The sequence below is a fragment of the Podarcis muralis genome, chromosome 8, assembly GCF_964188315.1.
Source record: "Podarcis muralis chromosome 8, rPodMur119.hap1.1, whole genome shotgun sequence".
Classification (NCBI taxonomy): Eukaryota; Metazoa; Chordata; class Lepidosauria; order Squamata; family Lacertidae; genus Podarcis; species Podarcis muralis.
In genome coordinates, this window is record NC_135662.1 from 10,251,042 (window position 1) to 10,270,674 (window position 19,633).

The 19,633-nt window shown below is 48.2% G+C and overlaps 1 protein-coding gene across 3 annotated transcripts in view; it reads left to right on the forward strand.

Annotated features, from left to right (window-relative positions):
* ST3GAL1 (ST3 beta-galactoside alpha-2,3-sialyltransferase 1) overlaps positions 1 to 19,633 on the forward strand; it is a 115,580-nt gene that overhangs the window by 79,799 nt on the left and 16,148 nt on the right. For 2 of the 3 annotated variants that reach the window (XM_028736111.2, XM_028736112.2), the window contains exons 4-6: positions 11,967 to 12,867; positions 15,938 to 16,134; positions 19,134 to 19,313. In XM_028736111.2, coding sequence (XP_028591944.2) covers positions 12,553 to 12,867; positions 15,938 to 16,134; positions 19,134 to 19,313 — 692 coding nt within the window. In that variant the 5' untranslated portion in view covers positions 11,967 to 12,552. The remainder of the gene's footprint in view (positions 1 to 11,966; positions 12,868 to 15,937; positions 16,135 to 19,133; positions 19,314 to 19,633) is intronic. The other variant, XM_077932726.1, reaches the window with a different exon arrangement.

A 19,633-nucleotide genomic window follows, 5' to 3' on the forward strand; every position in this document is an offset into this window, starting at 1 on the left:
TTCCTCCAAGACTGAGGTCAAACGTAGCTACTGGCATGGAGCCATTTTCCCTGTGTTAAATGCCACATGTGTTTATGTCTCTTGGAAGCCTTAACCTCCAGCCATCTCCATCAAGTGACTGTAGCACTGTTCGAAATTAGCCAGGCGCCAGGCACATTTTACACCTGGCTATTGGCTACTCACGGCCAAATGAAGATGCCTGGGTGCCAGGATGGTGCCTGACATCACCACCATCTGGAGGTGCGTGCCTGGGGATCGTTGGATCTTGACTATTTTCACACACTGATACCATATCCTGTAGAATTCTCTCCGTTACATTTTATCTGCACAATCGGATTGAATTTCAGGAACCAAAATGCTCTTTCTGTGCAGCTTGATCAGGAGCGGTGAACAACATTATAGTTAATTGATTTAGCTTGTCTTCATTTGCCCTACCCAGCTGCCCTGCTCACAGTCGTGAAGAATATTCCTAAGTTATGAATGGCCCGTGTCACCATTAAGCAAAAGAGGTCGGAATAGGCCATTATATATGTGGACAGACCCTGGATCAAGTGATGTTTCTTCTTGAAGTTTTCAAAGCTCTTCACCTAGCTCAAGGTTGTCCTCTCAACTAGCCAGATGTTTAACTGAGGATCAATCACAGTCAGTCCATCATTTGAAAAATGAAAATTTAGAGCTGTCTTGCCCCAAATGGCAACTAGACATTCCCTTTTGGCAACTGTAACCTTGGTTTAAGGAGCCATTCAGCGCCCAGCTTATATATCTAAGTTTATAACTCTGAACTGTAGCCCCAAACATCGAAATGGGCCTGTGGGGGAGGGATATGTCAATCCCTTTCCTTGCAGTTAACACAAGAAGATGAGGAAGATTCTTCTGGATCAGGCCAAAGGCCCATCTCTTCTAGGATCCTGACCAGATGTTCCTAGGAAGATCTCAAGCAGAACCTGAGCCTTCCCGCCGCCTACAATTCCTAGCAGAGTAGAAGTTGAACCTAGGCATCTTGGTTGGTGGTATTGGTGGACTTATCATCCAAGAATGTGTCTAATTCCCTCTAAAGACATTCCTGGTTGGCAGCCACCACTACTTCCTGAGGAAAGTGAATTCCATAGATACGTGAAGCTGCTTGAGAAAGAGTCGGACAACTGGTCCATTTCGCCTGGTATTGCCTAGATGCCCTGATTGGCAACCCAGAAGATAGACAGGCTGAACTGGCTCATGCAGAGTGGCAGATGTTGCTGTACGTATAGGGGCCCCCAAGCCTCGATTCCCCGCTGCAAACTGGTTTCATTTACAGATAAAACTGCGAAAGAGAAGGGGGCAGTTTTGTTGCTGTGTCCTGAGGGTGCAGAATGTCTGCTTTCCATTTAAATTTCTCCAGAATCCTTCTCGGAGCGTTAGAGGGAAGAGAGGGTGGCCATTTATTTCATCTGACAGCAACAGACCCGCTGAGCTCACGAAGAATAAGGGCATGCCAGCTCTCCCATGTTCGGCTTAAATTACCGGCGGGAAAAGAGCCTTTTATCCAGCTAGCTGGTCTAAGCCTGTTACGAGGAGCCTGTACACTGATAAGATGCGATAACCATTGATTTACTCAAACGGTTAACATCTCCGATGCTCGGCGCATAATTCTAAAAGCCTTTCAATCCTCTTCATTGTGATGAATGAGGCTCTGCCAGTTCCTGGCCCCGATACGTTGTTCCAGGTCAAAACCAACAGCGGAAAAGACTTGCCAGGGAATTTATTTTTATTCTGGAGCAGGAGAGGCAAAACGGAGTTGTCTCCGAGGTACCGCTTAGCATGGCTGTTTTTCATGTTGTTTACCAGGAGACATGGAGGGAGGGTCCCTCCATCTGTCAGGCAGCAAACACATAAGTGATAAATCAGTTAGATACACCTGTAAAAAATATTTGGATATATTATTGTTATTATACCGCCTTTCATCATAGGGCAGTTTACAGTATAAAAGTACATAATGTAATACCAAACAAAACAAGAGCTCAGCCATCCTACGCACAGTTTAAAAGGCCTTAGATCAGGGGTCTGCAACCTTTAAGACAAAAAGAGCCACTTGGACCCGTTTCCGAAGGGGGAAAAAACTGGGAGCCGCAAAACCATTGCGACATTTAAAACAAATATAACACTGCATATATTGTTTCTTACCTTAATGTCCGATCTGACAGCGGGCGGGAAGGTGACGTCAGGACGGTGCGTGACTAACGCACGCACCGTCCCCATGCGACGTCACAGCCAGTACAGCGCCCGCCACAGTGGGGAGTGTCGGGGCGCACAATGCGCCTCCTCCCCTCGCTAGTATCCACCCCGGAGCCGCGGCAAAGGTGTAAAAGAGCCACATGCGGCTCCGGAGCCGCGGGTTGCAGACCCCTGCCTTAGGTTGTTTCAACAGCCAAAGGTTTGGGAGAAGAGGAACTTTCTTTTGCTGGCGCATAAAGATATGCAATGAAGGTGCCCAAGAATCTTCTCTGGGGAGAGCATTACACAAACGTGGAGGCCCGTTCTTGTGCTGTCACCCTCTGGACCTCTCGTAGAGAAGGCACATGAAGAAGGGCCTCAGATGATGATCCTTGAGGTACTGTCCTTGATTTTAAAAATCATTTCCTGCCATTTACAGCCCAGCTTTCTTCCAACATGGAACCCAGGGCAGGGTACATGTAGTTCCCAAGTGGTCATGCATCCAGGCTTTGACCAGGCCAAGATGTGCTAAGCCACATGGGGGGGGGAGGTTGCCCACATGTGTCTTAAGAGCATAATCGGGGGCCACAGAAGTTAGTGAATCCCTAGTCTTGTTGTTGTTGTTGTTGTTTTAGTCGTTTAGTCGTGTCCAACTCTTCGTGACCCCATGGACCAGAGCACGCCAGGCACTCCTGTCTTCCACTGCCTCCCGCAGTTTGGTCAAACTCATGCTGGTAGCTTCAAGAACACTGTCCAACCATCTCGTCCTCTGTCGTCCCCTTCTCCTTGTGCCCTCCATCTTTCCCAACATCAGGGTCTTTTCCAGGGAGTCTTCTCTTCTCATGAGGTGGCCAAAGTATTGGAGCCTCACCTTCAGGATCTGTCCTTCCAGTGAGCACCCTAGTCTCTTACTGCAGCCTAATTAAAGGAAGGAGTTTCTGAAGCAAAGGACAAAAGCGTCCGGTCGGATTTTGTTTTAATAGGAATGAACTTACGGAATGGGATTCATGCCTTGATATGAATCGGCAGTGTTGTGCGTGGCTCCTTTCACGTCAGCGGAAGACCCCTGTGCATCTTACAGCACTTAGATAAAGTGCCACCTGCACCAAACCTTCCAGCCACCAAATCTGGCAAAATTATGGGACTTTAAAAAAGTAACAGGTTAGACCTCTGGAAGATGATCTGGACCATGCATGACAATGGGAGAATGGAAGAGATAGGAGAGGAAGCAGACTTACTCCAAGCGCCTTTTCTGCAGGGAGAAAACAAAGGCTGGACCACACAATTGCAGCTGTGTGACTGGGGGCGATGGGTGTTTGTATGCGTAGGGGGGGCAGGTCTGCCTCTTGTCTTCTCTCCTGTCAAAGGAAAGACTTGGGAGGAAGCAGAGTATCCGGGAGGGGCCAAGGAACTCAGCTGTTGCAAACAAAATTCTTCATTGGTTTTAATTAAGCTGTCAACTTGAAAATAACTGCGTTGCCAAGCAACATGGTGACCATTGTCTTCCGTTGACGCAAAGGCACAGAAAATGAACTGCAGGCGTCGCCTTAAGACTGCGTACTGACAACCCTTTGAGGAAGACACCAAGTTTCGTAACCTGCACGTGACTTTTCGTTATTATCTAGGAAATCTTTTAAGCAGGGCCTCAAGATGAACGAAATGTTACTGTTAGGGTCAGGTGCCAAAGTTTCTTTCCCCCCTCCTCCTGTTCAATTTTAAATTTTCTTTTTGCAAATATATCTTAAAAATAAAAAACCCACAACCTTAAGACCCTTGCCACAGCAGGCCAGAGTCTCATCAAGTCCAGGATCCTGTTCCCACAGCTGCCAGACTAGCTCAGATAGCTGAGCTGGTTATACTGTGGTGCTCACAATGCCAAGGTTGCAGGTTCGATCCTGATAAGGGACAGCTGCATGTTCCTCCATTGCAGGGGGTTGGACTAGATGATCCTCAGGGTCCCTTCCAACCCCATGTTTCTATGAGATTCCTATGGGAAGCCTGAAAAACCAGGACCTGAGTGCTTCAGCAGCACTCTCCATACTTGCAATTCCAGAAACTGATATTCAGAAGCATATTGCCTCCAACATAGGCCTGGTAGCCATTGGGAGTTTTATCATCCATGAATCTGTTTCACCCTCTTTCAAAGCCTTTCATGTAGCTGGCAACTACAACCTCTTGTGGGAGCAAATTCCCTCATTTAACTATGCAATGTGTGACTAAGTACTTTCTTTTGTCTGTCTTGAACCTTCAAAACTGTTATGTACTGAAGTTCTCACCCTGGGCCAGCAGGGGGATACTGTAGATAGTTTTCACTCAGGTCCACATATGCAAATAAGGAATTGAAAGTGACGTTCAGTGATTGGATAGTTACAGAAAGTTGTTACTGTTGCGTTGTAGTTGAGCTCTATATAAGCAGGTTGGCTGAACCCTTCAGTCCAGTTCTGTTCTGGCCTGTGAATAAACAAGAGCTGTCTGAAGAATCACTGTGTCGTCTGATATGTTCACCCACAACTTAACAAAAACGGTGTTCGAAATTAGCCAGGCGTCAAGCACAGTTTGCATCTGACTTGGCTGCTTGTGACCCAGTGAAGATGCCTAGGCACCAAGATGACTCCTGCCATCTCTACCTTCTGGAGATACGTGCCTGGGGATCATTGCATCTTGACTGTTTGTACACACTAATACCACATCCTTTAGAATTCTATCCGTTTTATTCTATCTCAGGCAATTATCTTGGCGCCTAGGGCTAATTTCAAACACTGTTTTGAAGGTTCAAGACAGACAAAAGAAAGTGCTTAGTCACACATTGCATAGTTAAACGATGGAATTTGCTCTCACAAGAGGTCGTAGTTGCCACCTACACAAAAGGCTCTGAAAGAGGGTTGAACAGATTCATGGATATTTGCATGCCTGAGCAGGAGAATGGAACAACGTTCTAGTTCATTGTTGTCGCTTGCCTTCATTTACCCCACCCAGCTGCCCTGCTCACAGTTGTGAAGAATATCCCTACATTATATGTCACCATTGAGAAAAAGAGATCAGAATAGGCCATTATAAATGTGGACAGTCCCTGGATCAAATTCTCAAAGTTCTTAACCGAGCTCAAGGTTGTCATCTGAACTAGCCAGATGTTTAACTGATAGTCAATCACAGACAGTCCGTCAGTTGATAAATAAGAATTTAGATCTGTCTAACCACAGAGCCTAGGACTTGCTGATCAGAAGGTCAGTGGTTCAAATCCCTGTGACGGGGTGAGCTCCCGTTGCTCGGTCCCTACTCCTGCCAACCTAGCAGTTCGAAAGCACGTCAAAGTGCAAGTAGATAAATAGGTACTGCCCCGGTGGGAAGGTAAACGGTGTTTCCGTGCACTGCTCTGGTTCGCCAGAAGCGGCTTAGTCATGCTGGCCACATGACCCAGAAGCTGTACGCCGGCTCCCTCGGCCAATAAAGCGAGATGAGCGCTGCAACCTCAGAGTCGGCCACGACTGGACCTAATGGTCAGGGGTCCCTTTACCTTTACCTTTAACCCCTAAATGGTAACTAGGCATTCTTTTTTTGGCAACTGTAACCTTGGTTTAGGGAGCTATTTTGTGCCTAGCTTATGTATCTGAGGTTCTAACACTGCTTCAGACCTTCCACTTCACTGGGTGGCCCCAGGTCCCGGAGTGGAAACTTCCTCTGTGTTCCCGAAAGATGCCTCTAAAAACATTTTTGTAGTACCCAAAAGCATTTGAATTTAGCTGTCTTAAGAATGAATTGACGGGTGAGATGGCATGTTTTTAATTGGCTGGAGGGGGCAGGGACCTTCATGCAAGAAGCTTTTGCACAACTGGTCTAGACAAGGGCACCAGCATTAATACATTCTTAATAAATGCTGTCCCGGTCTTCAGTCTATGGAGTCTCATGGTCAAATCCCAAAGCCTGTCTAAAACACAACCCAAAGAAGCAGAGGATATCACATCTGATCTTCTTGCAGGACTGCCATTCAGCATTAGCAGGTCTATCAGATGTCCTGTATTTATTTATTTTTTTCAGCCTTTGGAGTGACAGCTCTCAGCCAGGCTTGTTGGCAGCACTGCCCTGTTACGTTTGCCCACAACATGCCTGCTTTAGCTATTAATAATGTTGCATTGCCTCGCTTTATGCTGTGGGCTGGTTCTTACTCAAATGCTGGGCAGGCACAGGGCAGTGTTAGAACATGCCTCAGAGACCAGGTTTGGGCATGTTGCATCCCATAATATGTACACCCTGTACATCTGCCACACACAAAGGTGTGAGCATGCTAGTTGTGGGTCAGTTGGAGCTAACCTTTTGTCTTGCACTGGACCGATCTCCCAGTGTCAATCATCTGTGTGCAGCAGCAATTCCTCTTTTGCAAAAGTCACCCGCTGTTCTTTGAACAACGGCAAGTCATTTTTTTGTTCCCTAACTGACTTAGTGGTCTAATGCACAGTGGTAAAGGTAAAGGGACCCCTGACCATCAGGTCCAGTCGTGGCCGACTCTGGTGTTGTGGCGCTCATCTCGCTTTATCGGCCGAGGGAGCCAGCGTACAGCTTCCGGGTCATGTGGCCAGCATGACTAAGCCGCTTCTGGGAACCAGAGCAGTGCACAGAAACATCGTTTACCTTCCCGTCGGAGTGGTATCTATTTATCTACTTGCACTTTGATGTGCTTTCGAACTGCTAGGTTGGCAGGAGCAGGGACTGAGCAATGGGAGCTCACCCCGTCGCGGGGATTCAAACCGCTGACCTTCTGATCGGCAAGTCCTAGGCTCTGTGGTTTAACCCACAGCGCCACCTGCGTCCAATCATAGACCATGGCAAATTTGGCCCAGATGCAACATGCCAGTCTAGGCCAACTCAATCCCCTCTAAATGCACGGCTATGTTGCCTGGAGTTAATGGGAGTTGTAGTCCCAAACACCCCTGCAATGTGCCAGGTTGGGGAATGTTCATATTCCTTAGAATTATAGAGTTGGAAGGGACCCTGAGGATCATCTAGTCCAACCCGCTGCAATGCAGGAATCTCAGCTAAAGCATTTATGTCCATCCAACCAATGCAGCAGCTGACAGCATTGCATGTGGAATTTAGGCAGGGGCAAGAAGAAGCTGCTTTTTCCCCTTGTTTTGCTGTTTCCTCAGTGCTGGCCTCATCTGATGTCAGAATGTTCCACAAATTGATCAGAGCCTCCCCGCCCCCCGAACTTGAAGCATGGGAAGTCCCAATAAAAATTTATAATTTGGCAGAATATTTGGACTATATGATATGTATTTGTATAATTTGGAATATTTAATGTGATTGGATTGGATTGTTAAAATGGAAAATTTAATTAAAAATTATTATTTTTTAAAAATCCCAGAATGTTCCACAAAAATTTGGGGATAAGGATGCAAAGAAGGTCTGTGTGTGTGTGTGTGTGTGTGTGTGTGTACGCAAAGTTTGATTCAAGGGACAAGGCAGTGAGGGGCTGTCTTCCCAGATAACCAAGCAAAGCCTGTTTGCCAGCCTTTGGTGGCGAAGAAAGGAACATAGCAGAGAATGCAGCGTAAAGGCAAGAGCAATTAATTTGCCTGTTTTAAAATACTCTCTTGAGTTGAAATCACATGCTCGTGACTCACCAAGTCACAATACATGCAACAATAGTCTTCATGTAAGGAAGTTAAGTTTAGACAGGTCTCATGATACGTAATCTCTTAGGCGGCTTGTGGGCGCAAAATACCGCCGGCATGCAACACCTTGTTAGTGGGATTTGCGCCGGCAGTCAATCTGCGACGGGGCCAAGTTCAAGGTCGCGGTACTAAGACATAAGGCCTTCTGCAGCTCAGGAGCAGGTTACTTGAGATACGGCCTTATTCACTTCTGTGGGAGAAAGTTAAGCAAAGAAGATGCAATCAGGAATGCCATTGGAGAGGTGTTTCAAATTGCTACTTCCCCCCTGGTGGTCCTCAGTTATCACAGCTATTGAGAATCAACCCTAGGCTGGGCTGCACAGTTCTACCAGTTTTAACCTGCGTAGCCCTGCCCTCGAGTTTTGCTTCATGGTCACACTCGAGTGTAACGGAATGTTTGCTTACGACAGTCAAACTTGCATTTTTCAGAGCTTTCCCAGGAAGAAAACCCTGCAGGCAGCCGTCTCCCTCCTTTTCCGTGGGAGAGCAATCGGCAGCATCTGTGTTTCACCTGAGCAAATGTCAAGGGCTGACATTCTTGATTTAGAAGCCCTTTCTTTACCCGACTGAATGGATTCCGGGGAATTCTGAGCCAAACCCAATTGTGCAGGTTTCAGCTCTGTGTGGAGTAACAAGAAAAGTGTGGGGAGGGAGAGAAAGACTGGCAGGGCTCTGGCGAGTGTGTGACAGAGGAGGGGGGGCGGTGATTTGTGGGGTTTTGCGCCACACGTAAATCCAGAAGCCAAGGGAAGGGTCTGAGCAGTCAGAGATGGACATGAGGGCACAGAAAGGATGGGAAGCAGAGGAAGAGGCTATGCAGGCAAGGGGCAGCCCAGTCGAACCCTCGGCACCCCCAGCCTCACTGTCTCCAAGAACCAGGAGGGGCAACTTCCATGCAGGAGAAGTCTCAGGTGATATATTCATACTCCATCAGATGAGTGTACAGTGGTACCTCAGGTTAAGAACTTAATTTGTTCCGGAGGTCTATTCTTAACCTGAAACTGTTCTTAACCTGAAGCACCACTTTAGCTAATGGGGCCTCCCGCTGCCGCCGCATGATTTCTGTTCTCATCCTGAAGCAAAGTTCTTAACCCGAGGTACTATTTCTGGGTTGGCGGAGTCTGTAACCTGAAGCATCTGTAACCCGAGGTAAAGGTAAAGGGACCCCTGGCCATTAGGTCCAGTGATGACTGACTCTGGGGTTGCGGTGCTCATCTTGCTTTATTGGCCGAGGGAGCCGGTGTACAGCTTCCGGGTCATGTGGCCAGCATGACTAAGCCGCTTCTGGCAAACCAGAGCAGCGCACGGAAACGCCGTTTACCTTCCCGCCGGAGCAAGTATTTATCTACTTGCACTTTGACGTGCTTTCGAACTGCTAGGTTGGCAGGAGCAGGGACCGAGCAACGGGAGCTCACCCCGTCGCGGGGATTCGAACCACCGACCTTCTGATTGGCAAGTCCTAGGCTCTGTGGTTTAGACCACAGCGCCACCCGAGGTACCACTGTACATAATGTGGGCATCTCCAAGGGTTGTGAAAGGAGTGTCCAGGTGTGAGGCTTCATCTCCGGTAATGGAGAAAGCTCACAAACAGGGTGTCAAGTCAGAGGGGGAAAAGTGCAAGGGTACAAGAGCGACCGAGGGTCACACATAAGCCTAGGAGTGTGTGGTCCCACAGATTTCTTGATGGCTGTGCTGGGCATGAAACTGGAAAGCAGCCATGTAGATGCCAGAAACCCTGGATAGCTCAGTTGCTAGAGCATGAGAGTCTTAGGTTAAAACCCCACTTTGGGCAAAAGATTCTTGCATTTCAGGACGTTGGACTAGATGAGCCTCGCGGTCCCTTACAACTCTGTCTACAATTCTGTGATTCTGTGTGTGTGCATCTGGTGTACCTTAGGAGCTGCTGTTAAGTGTGCCAATAAATAATTACTGCAATAAATAATTACTGCTGTTTGCCTTCCTTGACTGGGTATGCGCAGGACCGGGGTGGGATGGGATTGGGCAGGCAGAACAGGCTGTGCACCTGTGATTTATGGACTGTGGCCACCTCTGGTCCTCTCTCACAAAACACAGTGACACACAGACTCAGAGGAGTGGCCTTCCCACATCTTCCAGATGTTATTTGGCTTGGCCTGGTGAAATTCCTTTCTCAGACACATTTTTCAAGTTTAGGCTCAAGCCCAGTGGTGATTTGTCTTGCGAGAGCCATTTAAAAGGGATGGGGAGGGGGAAGAGAAAGCTCTTTGCACACCTGGATTAAATCAAGCTCTTTCCAGCATGTCTGCGAGTTACTAAGGAAATTGGAGAAATGGAAAGTTGCATGGTTTCCAACAGTGCTGCCTGGGAATAGCTTTAGGCACCAGCCTTGGTCAGAGAATATGAAGTTGTGAATTGGGGGAAAAGCAGGATTGGACTTGCTGCGCCCCACTGGTCCACACTTTCATCCAAAGTTGTGAGCGGAATCGACTTTGAGAGAGGGCAGAGGGCCGCTGGGCAATAACCAAGTCCTGTATGTGTTGAGGAACAGGGGAACTATGGGCAAAGTTTTGACTTCCCCCACCTTACCTGTTGTTGCTGATGGCAGCAGCTGCTGCGTACATCTCTCATTCCAGGTATGGTGAGCAAATGTTGATTCTTCCCACGTTAGATGATGTCTCTGTAGGGAGAATTGGGATCCTTGATGTGGCTCAGAGATCGGTGGACCCTCTTGGGATCCAGAATGGCCCTCCATTCCCCTGATTTCTTTGGGACCATAGAGAGAATAGAGTAGCAGCGAAAGCATTGCTGTGGTTGTGGCACAGGCTCTATTGCTCTGATCTCCAGCAGATGCTGGATTGCTTGAAGCATCAGGTGGTGTTTCTTGGGGTCTCTAGCACTGGATGAGCCCCTGTAGGGACAAAAGGAAGAATAGTTTTCCTTGTGACTCTTCCTCTCATATAATAAGAATAAATAATAATAATAATTTATTATTTATACCCCGCCCATCTGGCTGGGTTTCCCCAGCCACTCTGGGCGGCTTCCAACAAAGTGTTAAAATACAGTAGTCTTTTAAAGATTAAAAGCTTCCCTAAAGAGGGCTGCCTTCAGATGTCTTCTAAAAGTCTGGTAGTTGTTCTTTGACATCTGGTGGGAGGGTGTTCCACAGGGCGGGTGCCACTACCGAGAAGGCCCTCTGCCTGGTTCCCTGAAACTTGGCTTCTTGCAGTGAGACCAGTGTTATGTGGTCTCGGCGGCCGCTCCCAGTCACCAGTCTAGCTGCCGCATTCTTGATTAGTTGTAGTTTCCGGGTCACCTTCTAAGGTAGCCCCACGTAGAGCTCATTGCAGTGCCTTCTTTTTGTCCCTGGTCTCTTCCAGTGCATCTTCCAAGCCCTTCCTAAACAGCTTGCCCCCCTTGAAGGGGTCGCTGGCCAGGCTGGTCTTGGCTTTGGCTTCCGACTGCCACTGTTTAAGCCAGAGCTGTCTGCGAACTCCTACATCCGCTGCCAGGGCCCTTGCTGCAAGTTGCAAAGTGTCCGATGAGGCCTCAGCCACATAATTCAACCCCCTGCGATGCAGGAATCTTTTGCAGAATGTGGGGCTCAAAGCCACAACCCCGACATTATCATGCTCTACCTACTGACCTATCCCAGTAGACAGCACAGCCTGAGCTAGATGAACAAACTGCAGCCTCGTATGTCCATCTGTTTTCGTGCGGGAGCCTTGCTGCGGCTGCTCCCCTCCATTTATTCCAGAGTTCCACTTCTGCTTGTTATGAATATTCTTCTGTTGGTAAGTGCCACCAATTGTGCCTTAATGCAACGGGTAGATTTCACAAAATGCTGGCAAACTATAATTTCAAAAACACAGATTATATCCTGAATATGTTGCAGAACAGCAAGCCGACCGGTGGCTCAGCCTGCAGGAGAGCGTAGGCTTTATTATGTTGAAAAGGCCTCTTTGGAAATTTCTCAACACATGAATCCCATGTTGGGAGCAGCAGAAACGTTTAATTTCCATTGATTTGAAGCTGTGGGGGGTTGGGAAATGAAACCCGCGCCCTCCCATTAAATGGAAAGATCCCTGAAACTCACTGTCGAAGTTTCTCCTTCTCTCTTGTGTTTTCCAGGTAGAAAAAAAGGAGTTTCAGCATCGAAACGTGGACAAGGCTTTTGACTGCCAGCTGCCTGGAACGACAACCTTTGAATGAACTAATCAGCGGCCCTAATGAAATAATTTCCAGAGGAAAAGTGATTTTTTCGCCCTTACTTAAAGCCTTTTTTTCATTTAAGGTCTCTCTTCCCACACAGCAAAGAGGTGGGTGGGGGAGTGTTCCTTGACATTGTTAATAATTTCCTCCCTCAAACTGCCGGGGTGGCAAAAAAAGAAACAGAAAATTGCAGTTGTTTGCTTTCATTAAACCTTTGGAGGAATTAGCAGCTGCTGGAGGAGAGCCGAAGGAAAAAAGAGTTGAGTGGCCACACCCTGGGAATGGCTTCTCATAAAAGCAGATAAGAGATGATCAGGGATTCAGTCCTGTTTCAGTCGCTCCAGGACACAGTAATGTGGGCTGTTCCTTTTGGACAATAAAGGCAATTAAGCTACTGTTTGCAGCCTAAACAGAGCCCTGGAAGGAAACCTCTGCTTCTGCTTGCCTCAGCCGCTGGTGTTTCGCTCAAGCATCTGGGCTAAGGAGGAGGCGGCGGCGGGTCAAGATGCTGGCCATCAGGAAGAGGGGCTTCAAGATGTTTACTCTTGCCTTATTGTTTGTCATCACCATCACGTCGTTCTTGCTGAACTACAGCCACAACACGGTCATGGTCGCCTGGGACCCCAAACAGCTCGTCTACCAGTTTTCGGAGCAGTTTCGGAGACTGATGAAATATTCCCGGAGGCCTTGCAGCTGCCACACGTGCATTTCTGAAGAGGGGGTCTCGCTCTGGTTCGACGACAGGTTCAACCAAACTATGCAACCCTTCCTGACCACACAGAATGCCTTCATGCCCGAAGACAGCTACAAGTGGTGGCTGGTGAGTAGCTAGCTGTGGAGAGAGACCTGTTTGCCTTGGGGTCTCCCCACTTTCTTGTGTTGTCCCCCCCCCCAGCCTTTAGTCATCCAAATTGTCCCTAGCCATTTTTAATTGGTGTGTATGTGTGAACCAAGAGGGATGCGGGTGGTGCTGTGGTCTAAACCAGTGTTCCCCAACCTTGGGCCTCCAGCTGTTTTTGCACTACAATTCCCATCATCCTTGACCACTGGTCTTGCTAGCGAGGGATGATGGGAGTTGTAGTCCAAAAACAGCTGGAGGCCAAAGGTTGGGGAACACTGGTCTAAACCACAGAGCCTAGGGCTTGCCCATCAGAAGGTCGGTGGTTCGAATCCCCGCGATGGGGTGAGCTCCCGTTGTTGAGTCCCAGCTCCTGATAACCTAGCAGTTCAAAAGCACGTCAAGTGCAAGTAGATAAATACCGTAGGTACCGCTCTGGCGGGAAGGTAAACGGCGTTTCTGTGTGCTGCTCTGGTTCGCCAGAAGTGGCTTAGTCATGATGGCCACATGACCTGGAAGCTGTCTGTGGACAAACGCCGGCTCCCTTGGCCTATAGAGCGAGATGAGCGCCACAACCCCAGAGTCATCCGCGACTGGACCTAATGGTCAGGGGTACCTTTACCTTTACCTATGTGTGAACCATCATTTTAGTGCAGGATTCTCCACAAACAGGCACATTTCTGTATGCACTTTTGACCAAGACGAAACACCTTTGCAAGCAATTTCCTCCTAATGCAATGTAAATCTTTTGGTGCTGTTTTTCACAAACGTGGGGCATTTTCCTTTCCCCTCGTATGCGCATTGTTGTGCACCTTGGTTGGTTGGAGCCTTGCGTGGCTAAATTTGGAAGGGTCGTAAAATCATAGAAAGAGTTTAATTCAAAATTCCCAGCTATTGGCAAATTGAATCAAAGGATCTTAGAGCTGCATCTAGTCCAACCCTTCAATGCAGGAATTTCAGCTAAAGCATCCTTGACAGATAGGCAAACAAACCTCTGCTTAAAAATCTCCAAGGAAGGAAAGTCCACCACATCCTGAGGGAGACCATTCCACTGTCAAACAGCTTTTACTGCCAGAAAGTTTTTTTCTACTATTTAATCTTCCTCTGGTGAGGCTTCCCTAGGGGGTTCTCTGGCTGGAGGCTCCCACGTTTCCGAGCACAATTCAAAGTGTTGGTTCTGACCTTTAAAGCCCTAAACGGCACCCGCCCTGTGGAACACCCTCCCACCAGATGTCAAAGAGAAAAACAGCTACCAGATTTTTAGAAGACATCTGAAGGCAGCCCTGTTTAGGGAAGCTTTTAATGTTTAATAGGTTATTGTATTTTAATATTCCGTTGGAAGCCGCCCAGAGTGGCTGGAGAAACCCAGCCAGATGGGCAGGGTATAAATAATAAATTATTACTATTATTATTATTATTATCATCATCCCTGAGCATTGGCCATCAGGGCAGGGCCCGATAGATCCTTGCAAACATCTGGAGGGCCACAGATGTGGGCAACAATAGGCATTGAACCTTTGTGTTATTCATTCATCCCCTCAATGTGTTTCCCAGCCATTTTCGTAACTATCATTTTGTTTGCCTGGTACATTTATATCCCACCCGTTTCTCCAAAGAACTCAAAAGTGACTTGCATGGTTCTTCCTTTCCCCCACATTATCCTCAGAGCAACTCTGCAAGGTAGCCTTGAGAGCAAGTGATTGGCTCAAGGTCAACCAGCGAGCTTCCTGGCTCAGGTGGGGATTCGAACCCTGATCTCTCCCTGGTCCTAGTCCAACACTCTAACCACTAAACCACCACTGGCTCTCAACAAATCAGCAGAGAAGTTGCCTTTTGTAAGAACACTGCAGTTGCACAAACCTAAATTTCCTGCATGCTTTTGGATCCCTCCTGCAAATTACTGACAGCCTGGAGGCAGCTTTAGTGACCAATCTGAGAAGCGGTTTGTTCTGCATGGTATCTGGTTTCTGTGGCAAGCTGTCCATCAGAAATTTCTGCCGTGGGTGGCTTTCCCGATGTCTGAGAGGCCCGTTAAATCTATGCTGACAGCGGGGGGGGGGGGGGGGACACACCTGCCAATCCTCCCCAGAATCAATATCATTAGAGGCAATGACCGGATTTCTGTTGCCTCTGGTCTCACCAGCTGGCTCATTTCTTACTTCACATTATAATTGGGTTTGGGCAGGGGTAGGAAACAGCTGCAGAATAGATGTTCACATTTGCCCGTAAGGAAATGAAAGCACCATATTAAGGAAATTGCAAGTCTAGGTAGGGATACAAATGTGGTGTAGTGGTTAGAGTGTTGGACTAGGACCTGGGAGACCAGGGTTTGAATCCCCATTCTGCCACGAAGCTCACCTCGGTGAATTAGGGATTTTCCCTGCATGTGAAGACAGGCTCAGCAGATTGAGCAGAAAGACCATTAGTGGGTCCGACGCTCAGGAAAGCGGTTTCTCCAAGAGCTTTAATCAAGGAAACGAATGTGATATCTACCATGTTTGAATGCCTCTTGTGTCACCTAACCTGCTCCAGCCTATTGATTCCCAAGCCAAGACACTCTTGTAACAACAACAACAACAACAACAACAACAACAACAACAATTTATTACTTATACTGGGCCCATCTGGCTGGGCGTCCCCAGCCACTCTGGGCAGCTACCAACAAAATATTAAACACATGATAAAACATCAACATAAAAAACTTTCCTAAACAGGGCTGCCTTCAGATGTCTTCTAAAAGTCAGATAGTATTTTTATTTCTTAGACATCTGATGGGAGGGCATTCCACAGGGTAGGTGCCACTACCGAGAAGGCCCTCTGCCTGTTTCCCTGTAACCTCACTTCTTGCAAGGAGGGAACCACCAGAAGGCCCTCGGAGCTGGACCTCAGTGTCCAGACAGAGCAATGGGGGTGGAGAAGCTTCTTTGGGTATACTGGACCGAGGCCATTTAGGGGTTCAAAGGTCAGCACCAACACTTTGAATTGTGCCTGGAATCCTTTTTCCACAGCCCCTCCGAAAGCCGCGCAGTGACTCGTGTGTTCTTCTTTACAGAAGCTGCAAGGGGAAAAGAACCCCAAGGGTTTAAACGAGACCATCCAGGAGCTGTTTGAGCTCATCCCTGGAGATGCGGACCAGCTCCTGGAGAGAAGCGGTTCGCGATGCAGGCGGTGCGCCGTGGTGGGGAACTCGGGTAACCTCAAGCAGTCGCAGTACGGCCAGGAGATCGACAACCATGACTTCGTGTTCAGGTGAGTCCCTGTTGCAAGGCTTAGCGGTCTTAGCCTGACCGCTCTCGTGCCACTGCAAGTAACGAAAAGAAAAGAAAGAAGCCATTGTCTTCATGAAATGGGTGACGTCTGCAGCTGAGCCTCACCACAGATCCCATTTACCAATTTCCAGCCCATTGCTGCTGCAGACTCGTGATTCGCATACACCTCCCCCTCACCTGATAATTCGATATTTGCAACCAAATGGGGGAACTGACTCCATAGGGGAAAGGCTGCAGCTCAGCAGTAGAACACCTAGTTTTTGTGCACAACGCCGCAACTTCAGTCCCCAGCATCTCCACGTAAGACTGGGAGCAGTGGTGTAGCATGGGTTGCCAGAGCCATGTGGAGGGACGTTTGAAACGGACAAAATATGTGTGCACATTCAACTGCCTCACGGCATCCGCATCGCCCAGGAGATTGCAGCCATTGAGATAAGAAAAGGGAAGTAATTCCGTTGTCCGGAGAGGTCGCTTCCTGGTTCACATGGAGAAGCCATTTCCAACAGAGCCCAGTGACGGAAGCTGTATTGAGGCATCACTGGGGCAACTGCCCCTGTGCCCCCCTGGTGGGGAGAGAGAGAGATTGGTCTGAAATGCTGAACAGCAGCTGCTGCTCAGTGCAGACAATACTGAATATGCTCAAGGCAGCTTACTATAAAAGGTAAAGCAACCCCTGACCGTTAGGTCCAGTCGCGGACGACTCTGGGGTTGCGGCGCTCATCTCACTCTACTGGCCAAGGGAGCTGGCGTTTGTCCGCAGACAGTTTTTCCAGGACATGTGGCCAGCATGACTAAGCTGCTTCTGGCAAACCAGAGCAGCACACGGAAACGCCGTTTACCTTCCCGCAGGAGCGGTACCTATTTACCTACTTGCACTTTGACGTGCTTTCGAACTGCTAGGTTGGCAAGAGAAGGGACTGAGCAATGGGAGCTCACCCCGTCACGGGGATTCGAACCGCCGACCTTCCGATCGGCAAGCCCTAGGCTTTGGTTTAGACTATCTGTGGTTTTACTATATTTCTGTACAATAATTGATTCTAGCTCTTGCCAGGTCTTTCACTCTGCCTCTTGGGAATGCTTTGGCTGTTCCACTTAAATTTAAAAAAATATTCTCATACACACACACACACACACACACACACACACACACACACACTGCTTTCAATATGGTGTCCTTTAAACAAGCAAATAAAATAAAACCCATGGCGATTTATGTTGAAGCAAACAGGCAGATCGTATTGGGAGGTTTTTCATTCCATTACTGCCCATCTGCCTGTTCACCTGTAGGGAGCACCCTCTTTTAGCAGCTCTGCTCATCTTCAGAGGCCTCAGGGTGCCATAGCCTTTACCCGAATTCAAGCAACCTTGAGTGAACTCTTTATGGCGGAGTTCCACGTAATCCAGGGAACAGTTTAGTTAAATACACGCACACACCCTAGCCACAAGAACTGGCAAATATTTTATAGAGGATGAAAGGTCGTGTCAACCACGAACATGGTCCAGCCACTTGTGGGCATCATGGCTTTCTTACCAGCATGTTATTTAGGTGGCATTCATGCACAGACACCCATATCAGGCTCAGGACCAGGGGAAGCTGCCTTACGTGGCGTCAGGCTGCTGGGCCACCCAGCCCAGTATTGACAGCACTGGCAGCAGCTGTCCAGGATTTCACACAAGTCCTTTCCAGCTGTTCTTGGAGTTGCTAGAGATCGAATCTGGGACCCTCTGTTTTCCCAAAAAGTGGGGGCTCTACTTCTGTGGCCTTTCTCTTTCGCGTACACGATGGTTTGGATTGCCAAATTGTGCCTGTTAGCGTAGCCGCAAGGGTGTTTCTGGCACCCACAAGGCCCCTCTCCTCCCCCTGCTGAATTTAGTTATTTACGTACAATTGTTTCATACAATTTAAATGCTGCTTAACTGTAAAAAGACAAAAAAAAGCACATCAAAGGGCAGGGGGTTGACCAAGCTAATAATATTATCAGTAAAAAAAACCCAGCTCTTTAAAATGTTCAAAAAAATAAAATCGGCAACAAACTAAAAACAGATTAAAACATACTTTCAACCTTCTCCAGGTCTGGTTAGGCTTTACTAAAGGATAAATGTTTTTAGCAGGAGCCAAAATTGAGTACAGCAAAGGTGTCTCTGCCTGGTGTCAAATAGGCAGGGAGTTCCAAAGTGTTGGTTCTGCCACACTAAAAGATCAATTTATTGTAAATATAGAACAGGTGTTATATGGAGCCTATAACAGTCCGATAACAGCCAATAACAGATCAATTTCTTGTAAATATAGAACAGGTGTTATATGGAGCCTATAACAGTCCCAGTTCTGCAGATTGAAGCAATTGAGTAGGGTGGTATTATTAATTAATTAATTAATTTTGTATACTGCCCTGTATACCGTATACTGTATACAGGTCTCAGGGCAGTTCACAATATTTTGCAGGTAAACTGGTCCCAGATTGTTAATGGCTTTATATACTAACAGTAACACCTTGAACTTGACCTGGGAGCAGATCAGGAATCAGCACAGATCTCTGGGCAAGTGTTCTATACTGACAAGATCTCGCTCCTGTCAGTAACCATGCTTCAGCATTTTGCACTAACCTCAGCTTCGTTATCAAGCACAAGGGAAGCCCCACAAAGGGCACATTGCAGTAATCTAGCCAATGCATGAACTACCGTGGTCAGTCTTTCCCAATCCAGGAATGGTTGCAGCTCTCGAACCAATTGCACTTTTTTGCTTGAGAGGAACCCTTCCTTAGCCAACAGAAGAATTTTCTGAAGTCCATTCTGGGTGCAGGGGCTGGCTGTGAGACTTACGAGGTGGGAAGGGGAGAGTTTCTCCAGCCTGCAAATGCGCCCATCAATAGTGGCCGTTGCCACCTGTGGCAAGATGATGCCAATTCCTGCCTGCCCCTTGTACCTCCTCCTGGCGCCGCCTGCTTTTCCCCCTCACCCCTCTTCTCTTGGACCACACAGAATGAACAAAGCCCCCACAGCCGGCTATGAGTCTGACGTCGGCAGCAAAACGACCCACCACTTTGTCTACCCCGAGAGCTACAAGGAGCTGGGCGAGAACGTCAGCATGATAGTCATCCCGTTCAAGACCCTGGACCTTCGCTGGGTCGTCAGCGCTCTCACCACAGGGACCATCAACCAGTAAGTGGCCGTGTCTGTTCTGTTCTAGGAGGCCATGAGAAGTTGGGCGAGTTCTATTGGACGAGATCTAGGAGTCTTTGTGGACCACTCATGTTGGTTCATGGGGGACGCGGGTGGCGCTGTGGGTTAAACCACAGAGCCTAGGACTTGCCGGTCAGAAGGTTGGCGGTTCGAATCCCCACGACAGGGTGAGCTCCCGTTGCTCGGTCCCTGCTCCTGCCAACCTAGCAGTTCGAAAGCACGCCAGTGCAAGTAGATAAATAGGTACCACTCTGGCGGGAAGGTAAACGGCGTTTCTGTGCACTGCTCTGGTTCGCCAG